Source organism: Mirounga angustirostris, unplaced genomic scaffold (genome assembly GCF_029215605.1).
Source record: "Mirounga angustirostris isolate CCGP_5_RB_7025 unplaced genomic scaffold, mMirAng1.0.hap1 SCAF_10, whole genome shotgun sequence".
Lineage (NCBI taxonomy): Eukaryota > Metazoa > Chordata > Mammalia > Carnivora > Phocidae > Mirounga > Mirounga angustirostris.
Window position 1 is genome coordinate 66,229,744 of NW_026991718.1, and position 20,516 is coordinate 66,250,259.

The 20,516-nt window shown below is 38.8% G+C and overlaps 2 protein-coding genes across 12 annotated transcripts in view; one reads left to right on the forward strand and one right to left on the reverse strand.

The window, feature by feature from the left end:
• The window catches only part of ERLEC1 (endoplasmic reticulum lectin 1), a 30,164-nt gene extending 21,146 nt beyond the window's left edge, over window positions 1–9,018 (reverse strand). For 2 of the 6 annotated variants that reach the window (XM_054509883.2, XM_054509881.2), the window contains exons 1-2: window positions 8,676–9,017; window positions 812–916 (exon numbers count right to left, since the gene is read on the reverse strand). In XM_054509883.2, coding sequence (XP_054365858.1) covers window positions 812–916; window positions 8,676–8,885 — 315 coding nt within the window. In that variant the 5' untranslated portion in view covers window positions 8,886–9,017. Of the gene's footprint in view, window positions 1–811; window positions 917–8,675 lie in introns of all 6 variants that reach the window. The other 4 variants (XM_054509884.2, XM_045885005.3, XM_045885002.3 and 1 more) reach the window with 4 other exon arrangements.
• Window positions 9,019–9,101: 83 nt separating this feature from the next.
• Window positions 9,102–20,516, forward strand: part of ASB3 (ankyrin repeat and SOCS box containing 3) — a 112,718-nt gene continuing 101,303 nt past the window's right edge. For 4 of the 6 annotated variants that reach the window (XR_010405701.1, XM_054509879.2, XM_064572517.1 and 1 more), the window contains exon 1: window positions 11,528–11,656. Coding sequence is in view for 3 of the 6 variants with exons in the window: in XM_054509879.2 (XP_054365854.1) it covers window positions 11,577–11,656 (80 nt within the window). In the remaining 3 variants the exon portion in view is untranslated. Of the gene's footprint in view, window positions 9,221–9,439; window positions 9,609–11,527; window positions 11,657–20,516 lie in introns of those variants that run through there. The other 2 variants (XM_064572516.1, XM_045885001.3) reach the window with 2 other exon arrangements.

A 20,516-nucleotide genomic window follows, 5' to 3' on the forward strand; every position in this document is an offset into this window, starting at 1 on the left:
ATAGAAGGTATAGAAAAGTTTTAAGGTACATCCCAGTTTCCTATATATTTTTACATTTCAGACTTGAATGCCATATGCATATGCATATGATTGCACACATGTATATTTGTGTCTTAAGAAGGTTTAAAACAAAATGAAACAGAGAGCTATCTTTCACAGATTTCACATCTGAACAAAACCTAAGAAAGCACTCACTGAGTTCGTAGTATTTCCATTTTACAGACTGTGAAAGTATTACATAAATAGCTCAATAATTTATTGAGTGGAAGAACTGAGTTTCAAATCTGTTCAAGGTTCCACAGCTAACTGTAGCCTATACCTCAGCCTCCTGGCTCCTAGGCTGGTGTCCTTTTCATTTTACCATGCTGACTCTCCTGTTTCATCTTGAAAGAAGTCATTGCCTTGAAGGATGGATAAGAGGCAGTTAGGGCATTTTGGGAGGAAGAAAGGGGCATGGGCTAAGGTAGGGAAAAAGCACAGGTACCTATAGATTTATTTTTAGAAATTCTTTATAAAAAAATTTCACATATATATTTAAAAATTATATCCTGCTTCAAAACCCCCATTTCTGTTAAAGAAAGCAAGCGTGGAATTAGATTTTCATTAAAACTATGACTAATTCGTTGCTAAGTTTTCTAAGTTGAACTGTAAAATCAAAGAATTCAAGAATAATAAAAGTGATTACTACTTTTATGATAAACAGGGTTATTGAGAACCTTGTCATTCAGTTTTATTTTAAAGTATGTATTTACAGTGTTTTAAATACATATCTCTGGTGACAAGGATTACAGATATATTTATAAAAAGTTACCTCATCCCCACTTGTCACAAGGGGCAGAATGCATTTATATTTTTCTTTATGTGTAGTTGTCATGATGACATAATTATCCTCTTTATACAAAACTCCAGTTGTAGGCTAGAAATAGAACAAAAATATACATTTTTTTTTTTGGTTAAGTTGTATTACATTGAATAAATTACAGTCTTAGGTCAAAGTAATTCATCATGTCAACAGAGGATTTTTAAACGTATTTCCTAAGGCAGGGGAAAGGATTCTACAGGTTATTTAAGATCAAAATAAGGATGATAAGCTTTATCTTGATGTTATAACAGAAAAAAAAATGAACACAAATGAAATTTGGAGTATAAAGAAAAAAAGTAGTAATGCAACAGACTTAAGTTGAAATAGGGATTAAAAAGTGTTAAGAGGCGGGGCACCTTGGAGGCACAGTGCGTTATGCGTCTGACTCTTGGTTTTGGCTCAGGGTGGTGAAATCGAGCCCCGCAAAGGGCTCCATGCTCAGGGCAGAGTCTGCTTGGGTTTTTCTTCTTCTCCCTCTGCACCCCCTGTCCCCCCCCAAAGCTCTCTCTCTCAAATAATTAATAAATCTTAAAAAAAAAAAAGCATTGAGGCAACGAACGTTCATAGATACACCATTACTGAATACTTATTACTCCTATTAACAATTACCACCTATCTGTGATAGTCAATAGCATTTTATAAATGTACTCTCAATTCTGTTGGATGGGACACTTGAACATAATAATAGTGCATTATTTTTCATATTTGGATAAATTACTTTTAAAAGAAAAATTCCTAGGGGTGCCTAGGTGACTCAGTCGGTTAAGCCTCTGCCTTTGGCTCAGATCATGGTCGTAGGGTCCTGGGATCGAGCCTGACATTGGCCTTCCTGCTCAGTGGGGAGCCTGTTTCTCTCTCTCCCTCTCCGTCTGCCTCTCTCCCCAGCTTGTGCGCATGTGCTCTCTCTAATAAATGAATAAAATCTTAAAAAAAAAAAAAAAAGAAAAGAAAAAGAAAAATCCCTAAGGATCCTCTGTGCTGACTTAACTTTTTTTTTTTAGTATACATCCTAGGTCAGCAAACTCTTTCTGTAAAGGGCCAGGTAGTAAATATTTGAGGTTTTGTGGGCCATATGATTTCTGTTGCAACTATTCAACCATCCATTCTAGTAAGACATTGCATAGGCAAGAGGAAAATTAACAGGTATGGCTGTGTCCTGAAAAAACTTTATTTACAAAAATAGGTGGTTGGCCAACCCAAAGGTGAAGTTTGCCCATTCCCGCTATGTATCAACAAAACTATCTTTATATTTTATTTATTTATTTATTTATTTTTAAATTCTTATTTATTTATTCGACACAGAGAGAGAGAGAGAGAGACAGCGAGAGAGGGAACACAAGCAGGGGGAGTGGGAGAGGGAGAAGCAGGCTCCTGGCTGAGCAGGGAGCCCCATGCGGGGCTCGATCCCAGGACCCTGTGATCACGACCTGAGCCGAAGGCAGACGCTTAATGACTGAGCCACCCAGGCGCCCCAACAAAACTATCTTTAAAGCTTAATATAAAACCAAACAAATTCACAAACCAAATATGAACCAATGTAATTCAAATGAACATTTCAATCAATATAACTCATATTATTTAACTAAACAGAAATCTTTGCTGTGTTATAGCAGATGTGTCACTACTAAGACAGAAGTTTTCATATTCTATGATATGTGTTCTGTGAGATCTAACTTTTTTAAAAAAATATTTTATTTATTTATTTGACAGAGAGAGACATAGTGAGAGAGGGAACACAAGCGGGGGGGGGGGGGAGGGAAAAGCAGGCTTTCTGCGGGGCAGGGAGCCTGATGCGGGGCTGAATCCCAGGACCCTGGGATTCAGACCTGAGCTGAAGGCAGATGCTTAATGACTGAGCCACCCAGGCGCCCCATGATAATTCAACTCTTAACTTCTCATCTTACGATACTGTGAAACCACTATACTATTTGGCCATCCCTCATGAAGAAAGAACCACTCTTATTAAGTAACTGTTCTTTTCTCAATTTAACAAGAAGGACTCATAACCATAATAAAACAAGTACTACTTGATCCAATGTTATCTTACACACAAATGCAAATTATTGCAATGTTTTTCCAAGACAATAAAACAAAACAAAAAATAGTAGTAAATACAAGCTGTAATTAGCTGTATTGCAGTTTTAAGTCCTTAACATTTTTTAGCTCATCGATCTTTAAGACAAACATTCTACCCATCTTCAGAAAAGGAAATTGAAGCCCAGAGCTTAATTTGTACGAGGTGGGGCGCCTGGGTGGCTCAGTCGGCTAAGGGTCTGCCTTCAGCTCAGGTCATGATCCCAGGGCCCTGGGATTGAGCCCCTCATCGGGCTCCCTGCTCAGCGGGGAGCCTGCTTCTCCCTCTGCCTCTGCTGCTCCCCCTGCTTGTGTTCTCTCTTGCTCACTCTTTCTCTTTCAAATAAGTAAATAAAATCTTCTAAAAAAAATTTGTACAAGGTAACACAGCTAGTAAGTAGCACAGTACAGAGATGAATCCAAGCAGACTGGTTCCATATTTTGTGTACTCTTAACTGTTTTATGTTTATAATATGTTTTAACATATTTGCATCAGCATTTGTTAACATCTTTTTAGATTACTATATAGGCTCCTGGATTATGACGAAGGATCCTTATTTAAAAGACCACTGTAAGTGAAGAGGGGAACCAAAGAGACTTGAAAGCGAGAGTTACAAAACCAAATTTATGAAAAAGAGATCCTTAGAAACATTTATTCAGTTGTGCCAACAAATTACTATAAGACGTAACATTTACAAAGCCTTTCGCCGTTTTTCAGATATATGCAGAATGTGTGCAGAGTTGTTCAAAGCACGACTCACATTTGCTGAGCAATGGCTGGCCTGAAGTCTTGCCAAATCATTCCTGTACAGTAGCGAAGGCAACCAGTAGCATATGACTTAAGAGTATTTACCTCTATTTGTGAAGTACCTGCAACTCTAATGTTCAGAATTGAATTCCACAGCAATATTGACTTATTTACTAAAACATTCACAATGCCAACAATGGAAAAAGAACTGCTTGCTTGGAACCACAGCAAAGAAAGGAAGCCAATCCTTTGTAATAAAAACCACTCTTGGGGCTTTATGTTTATATGATAAGAAACTCATTCCTCCTGGAAAAGGACTTCGGCTATCTCCATTTTGACCTCAAACTTCCTAGTTGGGTTCTTCCTTCCAGCTTGTCTCTTGGCTCAGACTGGAAGATCCAGGGGGCAAAGCATTCCCTGATGGGAACCAAAACTATTCCCTCAAGTAAAAAGGACTGCCTGAACCAGCAAGACGCCTCCCCATGACTGACTCCATGACAAGGTTTGATTTGACCTTCAGTGCCTCCCTGAACATACCCACGCCACCTTTGCCCATATTTTTCATACATAAATCTGGAAGTATTTTCAGCACTTTGGAGACAGTCTTTGAGCCGCCAGTCTGCTGTGTTCTGGGTGCTGGCCTCATTGAAATTAAATCCTTTCTTGTTTCACCACCATTCATTTCTCTGAGTTTGGATTTTGTCAGCTGTGAGTGGCTGAACCTCGTCTGTTTGGAATCCCCAGACCTAGGTGCTTTTGCACCCCTGTGCCCTGGCTATACTCTGTCTACTGTTTTTAGATCTAGGTAAAGGGTAACAAGAAATAAAAGCCATCACTTGTTTGAAGATGCAAAGATTTGTCTTTCATTAGTTTTGGAAGGGTTGCTTTCCTCTTCAATAAAACAGATCAAGTAGCAATTCCTCTATCTGAAAACTGCTGGAATAGTGAGTCACTTATTGGGAACACAAACTAAAAATTTTAACAAACTTTATCCTCTTTTTCATAAAGAAATTACTGGGAAAAAGTTAACCTTTTCTGATTTTCTAAGTTAAAAAACTTTTTTGATCTGCTACTAAAAATGTTTCCTTTTGATTTAGTAAAACAGTTCTTCAGGAAAATGAAATATAATAAATTCTGAATATACAGAATTGCAGATAGTGTAAAAAAATTCCATATAATACCTTAATGTATTTTCAGTGTAAGAGGTGCTATTAGTGATTTGATTAAAGTCAGATATTAATATAATGAAACCAAGCCAAGGGGGTATGGTACTTTAAGGTTAAGGAACTTAAAAAATATGTTGGCAGGGGAGAAATTCTTAATGTTTGACAAGAGTCTGGAAGAATTAAGATAGAGGATGAGAGACAAAAGAGAGAAGCTGTAAAATAAACTCAGTGGTACAACTTCCCAGCATATATAAACATGCTTGGAAAAAAAACAAACAAACATGCTTGGAACTATGGAGTTGGTTACCATTCTTCCCAAGCATAGTGTTTGGGGTAAGTTTTTGTTTTGTTTTGTTTTGTTTTTAAAGTAGGCTCAGAGCCCAACGCAGGGCCTGAACTCATGACCCTGAGATCAAGACCTAAGCTGAGATCAAGAGTCGGAGGCTTAACTGACTGAGCCACTCAGGTACCCCTATGGGAAGATTTTGAGTGGGAATATATTTCCAAGAGAAGTAAAGAGAAAATTGGACTTATTCTTTGGTTTTACTTTGGTGAAATCTGTGAACTCTGTGAAGTAATGAATAGTTGAACAGTTTAATGAGAGAGATGGTATTTCAGAAGAAAAATATATACACACAAAAAAACTGAATGCTAAAAACCAGTAAACAAAGACTATCATAGTCATTAATTAGTTAACATAAACATTAAAAAATATACACAGTTTTGGTGCTTAATAACTTTTCTAAGTAAATTTGAAAGCAAGATTATAAAGATTATATATTGGTTTGATATATCTGAATGGGGAGATGATTTAAAGCACAGAAGAATTTTAAAGCTAAAAAAAAAAATTCACATCTTCCAATCTAGTCTCTCCCAATTCCAGATAGTAGAGAGAGAAAGGCACTTATCCCAGTTCATACAGCTGCTTAGTTATATTTGTCCCACCAACTGGCCCATAAAAGAAAATGACAGTGCGAGGTGAGGAGGGCTGTAGTGTCAATTACAAAACGGAGGGAAGAGAAGCCTCAAGATTAAAAAGTACTAAAACAAAACCCAAAGGCCAATGATAAAGACTCCTACAGTTTATTTTTGCATGAGGGCCACAGACCTTTTGCCAAATCACAGAAAAAGGTCTCTAGATTTTCCTCAAAATAACTTAAAAAAATTTTTTTTATTAAAGATTTTATTTATTTATTTGTCAGAGAGAAAGAAGGGGGGCACAAGCAGGGAGCTCGATGTGGATGAGGGACTCAATCCCAGGTCCTGGGATCATGACCTGAGCTGAAGGTGGACACTTAACTGACTGAGCCACCCTGGCATCGCTCAAAATAACTTAAAAAAAAAAAAAAAAAGAAAAAAAACTTCAGAAAAACTTCAGATGTGCCCATCTTAGATTATGTTACATTGCCAAAGAGAATTAAAAATTAAAATTCAAAATAAAATTGAGAGATATGTGAAAGGTTCGTAGAGGATACATTTAAGACAGATCTTCCATAACCTTTTTTTAGCCAGCAAACACCAGTGCCAGAAAGAAAACAGAGTAACAATCTGGTAGTAACCTCTAAAAAGGCCAGTTTTAGTTATCCACTTGTAAGTCAGGAAGTCTTCAGGGTTGCATATCAGCATGTAATTTTTATTTTTATTTTTTTTAAAGATTTTATTTATTTATTTGAGAGAGAGAGAATGAGAGACAGAGAGCAAGAGGGCAGAGGGAGAAGCAGACCCCCTGCTGAGCAGGGAGCCCGATGCGGGACTTGATCCCAGGACTCCAGGATCATGACCTGAGCCGAAGGTAGTCGCTTAACCAACTGAGCCACCCAGGCGCCCTCAGCATGTAATTTTTAAATTAAAAACCAAAAAAATAACAGGGCGCCTGGGTGGCTCCGTCAGTTAAGTATCTGACTTCAGCTCAGGTTAAGATCTTGGGGTCTTGGGATAGAGCCCCAAGTTGGGCTTCCTGCTCAGCAAGGAGTCTGCTAGTCCCTCTGCCTCTCTGTCTGCCCCTCCCCCTGCTTGTGTTCTCTCTGCCTCTTTCTCAAATAAATAAAATCTTAAAAAAAAAAAACCTGGGGGTGCCTGGGTGGCTCGGTTGGTTGGGCGACTGCCTTCGGCTCAGGTCATGATCCTGGAGTCCCGGGATCAAGTCCCACATCGGGCTCCCTGCTCAGCAGGGAGTCTGCTTCTCCCTCTGACCCTCCTCCCTCTCATGCTCTCTGTCTCTTATTCTCTCTCTCGCAAATAAATAAAAAATTTAAAAAACAAACAAACAAACAAAAAAACCTGACAAGTGCAAGAGTAAAATACTTTAATGACAACATTCTGAAACACTTCTTATGTTTATTCTGTGTGCTCTTTTGAAAGATAACAGAGGTTGGACTAAATTATTCTCACTTCAAGACTGCTAAAGTTATATCTCACTTATAACAAACTTTTATATAAGTATTTTATTTTATTTTTTTAAAAGATTTTATTTATTTATTTGAGAGAGAAAGAGAGAGCACAAGCAGTGAGGAGGGGCGGAGGGAGAGACAGAAGCAGACTGCCCACTAACCAGGGAGCCCGACTCGGGACTTGATCCCAGAATTCTGGGATCATGACCCCAGCCGAAGAAGCTGCTTAACCGACTGAGCCACCCAGATGCCCTCTAAGTATTTTAATATAACAATATTTCATGGCATTCATACAAAGATAAACCTGGCTTCTCAGAGAAATATTTACTTAGATAATGTTGAGTACCACTGAACTACAAGAATAGGAGAATTGAAAAGAAGAGGAGTAGAGAAATAAACAAGTGTGAAATATTTGCAAAAACTAACATTTGTAAATAGAAAGCTGTTGTGGTAACCATAACATCTGTTGTCCTGCTAAATCTTGCTTTGACATCATGCTATCACTTATTCTCGTTTCAATGAAGTAGTAATAGAACAATATGGTAATAGAACAAAACAGTCATCCCAAATGGAATGACTACAGGTAACTGGAATAAGAATTTTAAAAAAGCTTTTGTATTTTCCAAGACTTCAGTTTGAAATAAATAAATTAACTACTACACGGTAAGCATCTTAAGTGCACAGTTTTTTATTGGCCTACAGTGGTAGGAAGACTTTTCAGCAGAGTACTTCCTAAAGACAGAGGATCGCAAATTTTCATTACTGTAAAGTTATAAAAATGTTCATCACTCTAGGAAAACGGATCACAGAATCTCATGTTCTGGGGTTTTAAATAACAGTCGTAATATCAGCACCCTAAAGGTTATTCTGAATAGAATGTCATTAACATCTCAAAGGCCAAATAACCCTCTCGGAAACAACTCTGAAGGAGAAAGAGCTGTGAGTATGTACATATACACGTGTGTGTATACAAGACAGAAATGACTAGTATGCGAGAGGGAACTCCTATCTGCAGTACAACCGGCTGTGTGGGTAGGGTAGTAATACTGAAAGAGAGAAGGCGGCTGGTGGAGGAAGACCTGCAGCTGACTCTCTAAAGAGAAGATAAATACCTGTGCCTGACGTGATTCTAAGAAAGCTTCTTCCACGGGGTGGGAGTGTTGGTAAGCAATGTCTAACGAGACAAATTTAAAAGGCGGAGAGCAGGTGACCGCTGGATCCTCAATGCTTAGCATGGAGGGCACAACCACATAATGTGTTCGCTAAACACTTGCTGTATGAATGAATGAATGCGAGGTAAATGAACCTTTGGATTAGGGAAAGGACGCATTCGCCGGCCGAGGTGGTTCTGGAGGAGAAAAGCGCAGGTACCGAGGGAAGGGGCCAAACCCTAGTGCTAGGAGAGAGAGATGGCTAGGATTCGCGAGGGCACTGACCAGAGAGAACTCGGTGCCGGGCCAGTTGACTCGGAAAGGGATGTCATCGCTGAGCTGGGGGAGCGCTCGGCCGCCACCGGACGCCTCTAGGAGGCCGCAGAGGACCAATAACACCGGCCCGCCTGGGACCAGACTACGCGCGCCGCCTCCTCCTTCCTCCATCCTCCGCTGCCGATTTCTCCAGCCACCGCCACAACCTCCTCTGCCCATAGAGGAGAGGAGGGGGAGGAGGAGGAGGAGGCGGCGGGACTACTAAGCACCCAGGCAGCCCGGGGCCCAACCGCCGCCACGTCTCCTTCCGGAGAGCCGGGCAACGCCACCTCCACCCCCTTGGGACTCCCGCCACTGTTTCCGGGGCAGGCGGCATATCAACATCCGGGGCCACCAAGCCGTCCGCCTACGGAAGCCGGGACGCCGGTTGGCGGTCTCGTGGTGGTGGGTGGGGGGAGGGGAGAAATCGAACGTCGCGGCCTCCCGGGAGCTGACTCCGAAGACCTGGCCTCAGACCGGGCCTTTCCGCGCAGAAGTGACGGCACCGAGAACCGGTGAGTACGGGAGGCGGCGGTCGCTCCCTCCTGCCACCCGCGCGGCTCTCCAGCGGGTGGGCGGTGGCTTGGCCCGCAAGGGAGCGGGAAGAAGAGCGTGAACTCGGCGGGTGTAGTCATTAGGTGCCAAAATTCAGGGTGGCGCTAAGTGAGAAGTGGCGGTGTTCCTGACTTAGCTACCCTCCAGCTGCTTTTCTTTCTCCTTTTCTCCGCACGTAGCATCTGTACACTTCGTTTTTCCCGCTTGAAGCTTCTCTCCGCCTCTTCTCCCGTGGGCTGTGGTCATCTCAGTTCCTTGCAGCCACTGACTAACGCAGGGCGGAGTGCTCATTCTCTGCAGCGCTGGCTTAGGGGATACCCGAGCTGAGGAATCCTGTCGTACCCCAGGGTAAGAATGCTGTGTTTCTCCGAGGTTGGTATGGACCGAGACTCCTCTTGGAGAGGGCAGCCCCAGCGTTTCCACCCGTGCGGCTTCTTCATCCCGGAGTTGACCTTATCGGATTGTTTTATCGGAGAAGCTGATAAGTTTCCTTACGTGAGGTTCGGGGCCAGGCGCATGGGAGGTTATGAATTCACCTGAGGTTAAGACACGTCTGACTGCGTTCAAAATAAGACAAGACGTTTTAAATTTCCCTCTCCCTTTTAAAGATGGCATTGTTTTCATTTCCAGTATAATGGATTATACAGTGGTAGTCATAGAGCACCTAGAATTGTCTTTCTGGATGCGCTTAAAGCTGAACTCTCCCCTAACTCCTCGAATTTGAACTAAATCAAAAAGCAGGAAGGGCAGGCTTATTTTTCATCTTAAAAGTTTCTTTCTTCTTCTTCTTCTTTTTTTTTTAAATATAAGGAATCCACAGTTTCAAAGAAAATTACTTTGGTCCAGCATTGAGGTGTTGTTTATTAATTTGTTTAGTACTTATTAGTGCTTGATATGTGCCAGACCAGTGGGTTTGGTAAAATGGCAAATAAATAGGTCTCTGCCCTCTGTCCCTCTTGGTCTAGCAAGGTAGATTACACAAATACTTGCAACCTATTGTGGTAATAAAATAGTAGTTAACATTTACTTAGCATTTATTGTGTGCTAGACACTAGTCTAAATACTTTATATATTTATGAAGCAGGTACTGTATATTATAGAGTAGAGGGATGTAAAAGTGGAGGTATAAAGAAGGAAGTGAGGAACTCTAGGGTTCAACAGGAAAGGCTTTCCAAGAGAGGTGACATTAGAACTGGGGTTTTAAGGATTTATAGGAGTTCAGGCAGATGGAGAAGTGCATTTGAAGCATAATTCTTCTTGATGATCCATTAGGACTTTTTGGTGTAGTCAGAGGACAGGACAGGATGCAATCATCAGCAGGAGATTGGTACGGTGGAGGGACAGAGGCAGTCAGTTCAGGGAACGTTGCATGTGTTCTGAAGAAGTGTTTGAGCTTTATCCAATAGGTCAGAGTTATTGCAGACTTTTTGCATTGGAATCATCTGACGTGACTCCTGTTTCTCAAGTATACAAAGATTAATTCCAAATGGATTAAAGATTTAACTAATCACCCACAAAAAAGAGAAAAAATACAAGAAAACTTATTTAAGGGTATAATTAATCTTTGTGAGTAATATAGGAAATCCTTGTATCATCAAAGAAAAAGACATATTTGAGTAAATAAAAATGAAAAATACTTGTAAGGCGCTGGTTTAGTCTCTGGGGCTATAATAATGGAATCTGGCTCAGTAGAGCTTATGTTCAAATAAGGGGGGTTACTTAAATAACAAATAAATAAGATACTTTCTGGTACTGGCAAATGCTGCTTAGAAACTCGGATTATATGAAAGAGAATACCTATGGAATGTGCTGCTTAGGTAGATGATCAGAGTAAACTTGTGTTAGGAAGTAACACTTGAGTGGTGACTTGAAATGATGAGGAAGAAGTCACACCAAAATTCCAGGCAGAGGTCCTGAGGCAGGGATGAGTGGTGTGTTGGACAGACAGAAGGAAGGCCCATGTGGCTAGAGATGTATGTTTGAGAGGCAGGAAGAGGACGACACAGGAGGGTGATAGGAAGGAGAGTGATAGGGCCTGATGCACATTCGTGAAGATCATTATGGCTGTTGTGTGGAAAATTGATTATAGGGGATGTTATGGGCTGAATTGTGTTCCCCTAAAGGATATGTTGAAGTTCTAACCCCTGGAACCTCGTGAGTGTGAATTTATTTGGAAATAGGGTCTTTGCAGATGTAATCAAGTTAAGATGAAGTCATACTGAATTAGGGTGGGTCCTAATCTGCTGACTCGTGTCTTTATAATAAAGAGGGAAATTTGAACACAGACAAGACATACAGAGAGGCTACTGTGTGAAGATGGAGGGAGAGACTGGAGTATGCATCTGCAAGCTAGGGAACACTGAAGATTGCCAGCAACCACCACAAGTTAGGAAGAGGTAAGGAAGGATCCTCCCCTAGGGATTTCAGAGAGATCATCGCCCTGCTGACACCTTGATTTCAGACTTAAACCCTAGAACTGTGAAACAATACATTTCTGTTTTTTAAGCTACCTGGTTTGTAGTAATTTGTTTTGGCAGCCATAGGAAACTAATATAGGAGGCAAGGGTGGTAACAGGGAGACCAGTTAGGAAGCTGGTAACAATGGAGAATGGAGAGAAGTGGCCTGATTTGGAATACATTTTTCAGTAGAGCATCTTGAACTTGCTGGTGGATTAGATGTGGCAAAGATGAATTAATGATGATATCTAGATATTTTTTATGAGGAACTGGTGGTGCAGTTTACAGAAAGAGGGAAGAACAGAATGTGGACTGTTGGGAACCATGTGTTTTTGTTTATTTGTTTCACTTTTTATTTTGAAATAATTTCAGATTTACATAAAAGTTGTAAGACTTGAACCCAGATTCCTCAGTTGTTAACATTTTACCGAGTATGTGTTTTGATTACAATAATAATAATTTATGCATCAAGAGTTCTGTTTTGGACATATTAAGTTATAGAGACTGACATCCGAGTGGAGCTAACAAGTTGGCTAGATAATTCTGAAGCTCAGTGGGGAGGTCAGGACTGGAGTTATAAATAAATATTATTGTTATCAGCATTAAAAAATGCCGCTAAGTATAGAGGTTATGTTAAAGGTTACCATGGAGGTTAAAGCCATGGTTCTGGCTGACATCATCTCTGGAAAACAGATGAGGATAACAAAGGAAAGAAAAGGGCCATTGCAACATTAAATACTGAACAGCATTGAAGAGTTAACAAAATAGCCTGGAAGGTGTGCCCATTAAAGCAGAAAGAAAATCAGGGAACTGAGATAAAAAGAGAGTCAAGAGAAAGAAGTGTTTTAAGGAGGGAGTAACCAACTAGCTGAGTCAAATAAATGCTGCTGGGGAGTTGTATAAGTTGAGGATAAATTAGTAACCCCTGGATTTGGCAGTGTGGAGGAGGAGTAAAAGGAAAAAAGGCTTGATTGGATTGGATTGAAGTGGAGGGCTTGCTACGTTACACATTAAATTGAAAACAACGTGCTTTTGCATTTTAGCAGAGTATAGACCAGAGTTTCTCAGCCTTGGCACTATTGACATTTGGGCCAGATGATCCTATGTTGTGTGGGGCTGTGTTGGGCATTGTATGATGTTTAGTAGTATCCCTGGCATGTGGTCCACTCAGTGCTAGTAGAAATCCCTCCCTGCTCAGTAGTGACAACCAAAAATGTCTGCAGATACTGCCAAATGTCCCTTGGCAAGCAAAACGGCCCATGGTTGAGAACCACTGGTTTAGACTCTTAAATGAAAACTGTGAATATTCATGATAAATTTTTAGGTGATAGCTCACTGATTGAGAAGATTAGGGACAGGCAGGGGACCTTTCTAGCACTCCAAGAAATTAGCAATATAGTGAATACCTACTTTGCTTATAATACAGATGGTCCTGTTTGTATTGTATCTTTGATGATTCATAAGGCATTTAATCTTACCTTGCACTAATTTCATTATTATGCACATTGGTTATCATCATAGAGGATTTGGATGTAAATATGTAGAAGATTGTTCTGAATCTGTATTAAACCCATCATAGTCTAGAAGTTGTTATTTTGAAAAAATAGTCAACACTACTTCATTTAATAGTCTTTTACTTTTTCTCATATAAACATGGTACAGTATATGCGAGTTTAAATTTCAGTTATTTTAACTTTCTGATTCATCGATTACAGAAAAATTCCCCTTTATTTGGCAAAGCTACCCTTTTCTGCATATAAGGGAGTTAGTCTTAATGCAGCAATTTTCACTTAGTTGCAGACCTACAGATCCTGGGGAGGGATCAAGAAGGTTGTGCAGTTATTCATCTAACAAATATGGTTTGGAGGCACTGTCCTAAGTACTAAGGGTGCTATAAAAATGATGTAGATATAGATCAAGTCCATCAAAATGTTACCACCTAAAAAGGGAGGTAGGACTTGTATGTAACTATATTAAAAGTGAGAGGTATTGTTAGAGAAGTACTGTACAGATAAAGTATTGTGGACATTCAAAGGAGGGGGTGATTGCCTCTAGCAAGGGATGAGAGGAAGGAAGGGTAGAAACACTAAAGTAGTCCTGGCATTTGTATTGGACCTTAACAGATGGTAGGATTTGGATTTACAGGGCTGGGAAAGGCCTGTTTTAAGTGGATGAAAAAACATGAGCCCAAGACTTACTTAGATCAAAAGTAATTTGGTTTGAGTACAGGCAGGGAGCTTGCGAATGACAAAGGAATTTAAAATGTGACAAGGGTGACATTTCACCCTGGTGGGAAAAGGATGTAAAAATGATGCTAGTATAATTTGCTATCCATTTATAAGAAAACCAACTAGATCCCCTCTTCATAAAATACACAAAAACTGGACTGTAAATGAGTTAAATATATATATCTATATGAAGAGATGAGAATATTTGTATAACTGGAATAGAGATGACATTTTTTAGTAAGATAGGAAATCCAGATACTGTAAAAGGGAAAGATAGACCTGCTTTAATAAATGTTTTAAAATTAGTAATTTCTGTTAAAATTAAAAATGTGTAAACCTTTGGCCTAGTGATTTTACTTTTTGGATTTGCCCTGATACATAAGAATGTAGGTACAAAGATATTCATTGTGTCATTATCTGTAGTGGTGAAAAAAACTCCTGGGTATCTGATTTTTCAACAATAAGGCTATGGCTGAATAAATAATTATATATAAACTGTGCAACTGAATAGTGAGGTGGTTAGGAGCAGAGGCTTAGGAGTTAGCCCAGTTAGATTCTGATCCCAGCTCTACCATCTAACCACATGTCTGATGTTGGGAATGTTTCTTAACCTCTTTAGAGCTCAGTTTTCTTATCCTTCAAATGAAGAAAATAACAAATGGTAAGATGTAAGAACTAATGATAATTCACTTTCTTTATTCTATTCATGTACCAGATGTTGTGTCCAGGCACTATTTTTTTTTTTTAATTTAAAAAAAAATTTTTTTTTTTTTTTTTTTTTAAGATTTTATTTATTTGCGAGACAGAGAATGAGAGACAGAGAGCATGAGAGGGAGAGGGTCAGAGGGAGAAGCAGACTCCCTGCCGAGCAGGGAGCCCGATGTGGGACTCGATCCCGGAACTCCAGGATCATGACCTGAACCGAAGGCAGTCGCTTAACCAACTGAGCCACCCAGGCACCCCAGGCACTATTTTAAGCACTTAATAGATACAAACTTATTTAATTGATTTAGCCCTCCTAATAACCAAAAGGTAGGTTTTATTGTTTTCCCCATTTTACTGATGAGGAAACTGAGACACAAGTTAATATGATATTCTAATATAATTCACACACACGTAAAGTTAATATATTTATGCCACACTATAAAATATGACTGAATAAAACCAAAAATTTTTTTTCAGTTGAAATTTTTATGAATCACAAATGAGAACCAAACAGTTGGGCTTTAAGTTAAAAGTTACCCAAAATCTCTATATTGTTTCTCATTTAGACATAGAAAGGGCAAAACCAGTAAAAACAAAGCTCAGCTGAACAGCTGGTATGCACTCTGAGGTTGTGTAGCACTAATTACTCCAGAGGCTGCCTAAGAACATAATTGTCCTTTTCTCTTCATTTCCAGTACTGATTTTTTCCCCTCCAGTTCCTCCTTTGAATATAATTTACTCTGCAGTAATAAGAAAGGAGACATAAGAGAACTGGGATGCACATTTTGGGAAAAATAAAGGAAAATAAAAGCTTTTGGCCTTCAGACATTTTTTTGGTTAAAATATAACACAAACACAGGTGACAGAATGCCAGCAAATATACAGGTGCATGTCAATATTGTATGTGTTTCTCCGGCGTACAACAATACATATGTTGTATTCTTGCCAAACCTAAGAAAATAATCAAATCCCAAATGTGGCAACTTGTACAAGACCACTGGCCTGGACGTTGAAAAAAGTCAGTGACTAAGAAAAGGAGACTTTTTTTTTTAAAGAAGATAGTATTTTATTTTATTTTAACAAATTTTTTTTTTTTTAAGATTTTATTTATTTATCTGACAGAGAGAGACACAGCAAGAGAGGGAACACAAGCAGGGGGAGTGGGAGAGGGAGAAGCAAGCTTCCTGCCGAGCAGGGAGCCCAATGCGGGGCTCAATCCCAGGACTCTGGGGTCATGACCTGAGCCAAAGGCAGACGCTTAACAACTGGGCCACCCAGGCGCCCTGTATTTTATTTTATTTTAAAGGTTTCATTTATTTATTTGACAGAGAGAGAGATAGTGAGTGCAGGAACACAAGCAGGGGGAGTGGGAGAGGGAGAAGCAGGCTTCCCACTGAGCAGAGAGCCTGATGTGGGGCTTGATCCCAGGACTCTGGGATCATGACCTGAACTGAAGGCAGGTACTTAACGACTGAGCCACCTAGGCGCCCCAAGAAAAGGAGACTCTTGTATAACCTAAGATGTATACTACATTGCATCTTGGAAAAATGTCTATCATTTCAATTTTTACAATTTATTTACCTTTTTTCCCTTTCAGTGTCCAATCAGAGTTCATGCCTTGCATTCGATTGTTGTCTTAAAGTCTCTTTTAAACTGTAACAATCCCCTTTGCCATCTATTTTAAGGCTCACTATTATTTTTTAGTACTACTAAGAAAGAAAGTAACTGCTGTCAGTTAAACTTATGACATGCCAGCGAGTGTGAGACTCCTCTCAATTTCAGAAGTCATAAAATGAGATAAATATATTAATGTACTATGGCAAATTGCCAAAGGCCATCACCCTGATCAGCAGTGGAACTGGATATCAGATTACAAGCAGTCTGGAACCTGAACCCATTCTTTTGGCCACTGCTCAATGCTATCGTTTTGTTATCAATGAATTATTACATGTAAGCCTTTTTTTTTTTTTTTGCATAATGCCTCATATATATTAAGTATGTAATATGTGTTAGCTTTTATTATCATTTTCACTACTTCTGCAATCTACTATTACCACATGTTTATAATATCTACATTCTGTGATTTTATTCTGATCTTCTGTGCTGTTTATAGGTTGATTCTTAAATATTGAAAATCTATAAACTGTTTAAATATTATAATTATGCAAGTACTATTCACTTTAAAGCCCGGAGTTGTAATTGAAACTACAGAGAAGGTAAGTGTATTAATCCTCTGCCACTTAAGGTGTCCTATTAGCTTCCTAATAATTCTGCTCTGTTTGCTAAAATGAATTGATTTTGTTCTTGAAGATACATTGAACTCTCAAACATCTTCTTCTAATATATACTGGTTGCTTTCCAAGTCTGTAGCATATCTATATTCTGGGGTTTCTTTGTATCACTCTTCTGGGTCAAGACTACTGTTTTGTGTTATTCCATGTCCTCCTTTATCTCAGATTTTTTCTCCACGTCGTTAGAGTATAACTAATTTCAAATAATATTTCCAGAAAGGATATTAAGCAGTAAATTTAATTTTCACAGGCCTCATATATCTGAAAATGCACTTATATTGCCTTCTCATTTAATTGTTTGGGAATGTAATTCATAGTTCAAAATCATTTTGTTTTGCTCAAGACTTTGAAGACATTGTTCCTTTGCCTCTTAGCCTCTATAGAATTTATCTGATGAGAAGCCTAATGCCAGTCTGGTTCTCTTTTTTCCGAAGTGATATGCTTTTTTATCTGGAAGATTTTATTAGACTTTTTTTCTTTATCGTTGGTTTTATGATATTTTATGAGAGTGTTTCTAGGTGTGGATACTTTCTCATGTGTCCTTCATGGCAGTCCATGAGTTCTGTTTGTTCACTTCTGGGAAATTTTCTTCTATTATTTCTCTCTCCATTTTCTCTGTCCTACTTGGAATTCCATTTAGAGAGATTCTTCCAAACTGAGAAAAAGGACAAAAAGAAAAAAAAAATTAAGTAATATGGAGGATCAATCAGTCAATTCCAGTGTAGTTAACATATGGTTATATTTGTTTCAGGTGTACTGCAGTTGCTCTTTTTTTTTTTAAAGATTTATTTATTTTAGAGAGAGAGTGTGTGTATGCGTATGAGTGGGAGGAGAGGCAGGGGGAGAGAGAGAGAGAGAGAATCTCAAGCAGACTGACTCCCTGTTGAGTGCAGAGCCTGAAGCGGGGCTCAATCCCAAGACTCCAAGATCATGACCTGGGTGGAAACCAAGAGTCAGACGTTTAACTGACTGAGCCACCCAGGCACACCTGCAGGTGCTCTTTTTTTAATGGATGCAGTGCCTTCATGAATTTCTTTTAGGATAGCACTTATAAATTTTAAACATTTATCTTCCGTTTCCAGAAATAGCTGTGTTTCCTTCAGGTCAGCTGTTAATTTTCATCCTTTTTTCTTGCGCTTTTGATCTTCCTTAAAAAAAAAGAAATTAGTGATTCTTGAGCATGGTATCAATTGTTGGGCCTCACTTTAGGGTCCATGGATGAAATGTAGGAAAAGAACTGTGCCCTCCTCTCCCTCCAGCCTATGTCCAAATAAGGAAGGTTTTGTTAGGGAGTGTGAAGATGCTCTAATGCTTTCAGGGTAGATTGTTAAGAAAAACAAACATGTTTTAGCTAGAAACTGATACTGTTGCTGATAGACTTTCTATGTGTAAAGGAATGGGGTAAGAGGTTTGGGTGGGCTGTTCCATACGCATCTTTTAATCATCCTAATTTTATTGATTAATTAAGTAATTATTTTAAATCTTCCTATTTTTAATCCTACAGACCCCTCCTGCTTTCTCTTCTTGTTATTTCCAGGTTTGGTACTTCTCCAGACTCTGCTGGCAGGAATGTCTTCTCTGTGGGTGTAGCCTTCTTGTGGGGCTCTTCATGTTTGTTTTAGACTGCAGTTTTTTCTGCACTGCCTAATCCCAAAATAATCCCATCTGTTTTCTCTCTTCTAGAATGGATGAATGCATTTTAGTGGAATTTTGGTAGGAAGTGTAGGAAAACGACTGTCCTTAGTTTGTCTTTTTTTTTTTTTAAGATTTTATTTATTTATTTGAGAGAGAGAGAATGAGAGAGAGTGAATACATGAGAGAGGGGAGGGTCAGAGGGAGAAGCAGACTCCCTGCCGAGCAGGGAGCCCGATGCGGGACTCGATCCAGGGACTCCAGGATCATGACCTGAGCCGAAGGCAGTTGCTTAACCAACTGAGCCACCCAGGTGCCCCTGTCCTTAGTTTGTCTTATACAGAGTAGATAATTCATAGATATTTGTTGAATAAATCAGTTAATGCTATTGAGAAAATTGGGCAAAGGATACTTTTGTTGAAATTTAAAAAATTATGACTGTACGGTATGGGTAATTAAATGAATCCTTTTTCTTTTATCATATTTTTTTTATCCCTTTAATTTATCCTGTTTCAGGAAAGAATCTCATTGAGGTTAAAACTTACCAGTGGAGGTACAAAATGAGAAAGCTGCCTTTTCTCACAATTTTTTTTTTTTTTCAATTAGGAGCCTTAATTCCATTTTGTTCCTTTTTCATGTTTAGCACAGTGCTTGGTATGTTGTAAGTATTCAGTAAATGGTAGTTGTTACTATGTTTAACTTAAACTCTTTTTGTCTCTCATTTTCATCATCTAAGAAAATGGGGATTAATATATGTATCAACAGAATAGATTTTGGTATATATAGTATTTGCTACATAAGGTTTATTATTCTTTGATCCATGAACAACTGTTTATTTTTTTCTATGAGGCTTTCTCTGATCTTATTAGTTCGAATTAATAATTTGCTGTTCTGTATCCTGCTTGTATTTTTTTGTCACAGCCTTTATGCTAAATAACATTGATTTGCTTCGTTGTATGTCTTTCCACCAAATGTACTCTTTTTATCTTGGTAGTCTTAGTGCATAGTTACTGCTTGACACGTTATCACAAGTCCCTCATTTTTGCTGGGTCTTAATGGATGAGGAGGATGGGGTGACTGGAGCATGAGGTGGGGTACATTAGTAGGAAGTGAAATGTGACAAATATGCTGACACCATATTATAAAAGTTGAATACCAGATTAAAGAATTTGAAATTTGTTTAGTATGCTGTGGGAGGCATTTTTGATTATTGACCAGATTAGTTTGATATTTTAGAAACATAATTCTCATTGCAGAGTAGAGAATGTATTAGAAAGAAGAAAAGAGATTGGAGGTAAGGAGAAGATGTAAGAAACTCTGGCTCTTGCTATATTATAAGGTTCCCATTTTAGCTGAGAAATCTTCCAGCTTGTACTTGAAGGATAGGTCTTACCATCATGTAATATTTCAAGCCACATCACAGATCGGTTCCAGTGCTTCCCTGCTAACTTTTCTTTGACTTGTTATTAAGAAATGTTATATAGAAAAAGAAATGTTACATGAGTTTTTAGTAAAATAAAGTTTAAAATTTTGTGTATATTGGGAAAATATCATTTTCTCTAAAAGCTTGCAAATTGATGCGTATCTTAAACCTGTTTGTTCTATTTTCTGTTCTAACAATTGTTCAACATTTAATGTGTGTCATGTGTAGGGAGGTAATGTGGGACAAAATTTTTCTCCTTGGGGAAAGAGATAAATTCTGTTTTTAGTATGCTAAGTTTCAGGTGCTTGTGTAGCTCAACTGGAGATACCTTACATATAAGACATAGAGTCATAAAGAATTTGAGAAAGATTGGAAATTTTCTCAATGAAGATGGTAATTGAAACCTAGGACGTGGTGAGTTTGTGTATTTGATAAAAAATCTAAGATGTAAATACGGTGAAATATTCTGCTCTTTTGGCCTTAGTGAAATGAGATATTTGCTTACTAGTGTCTGGTGCAT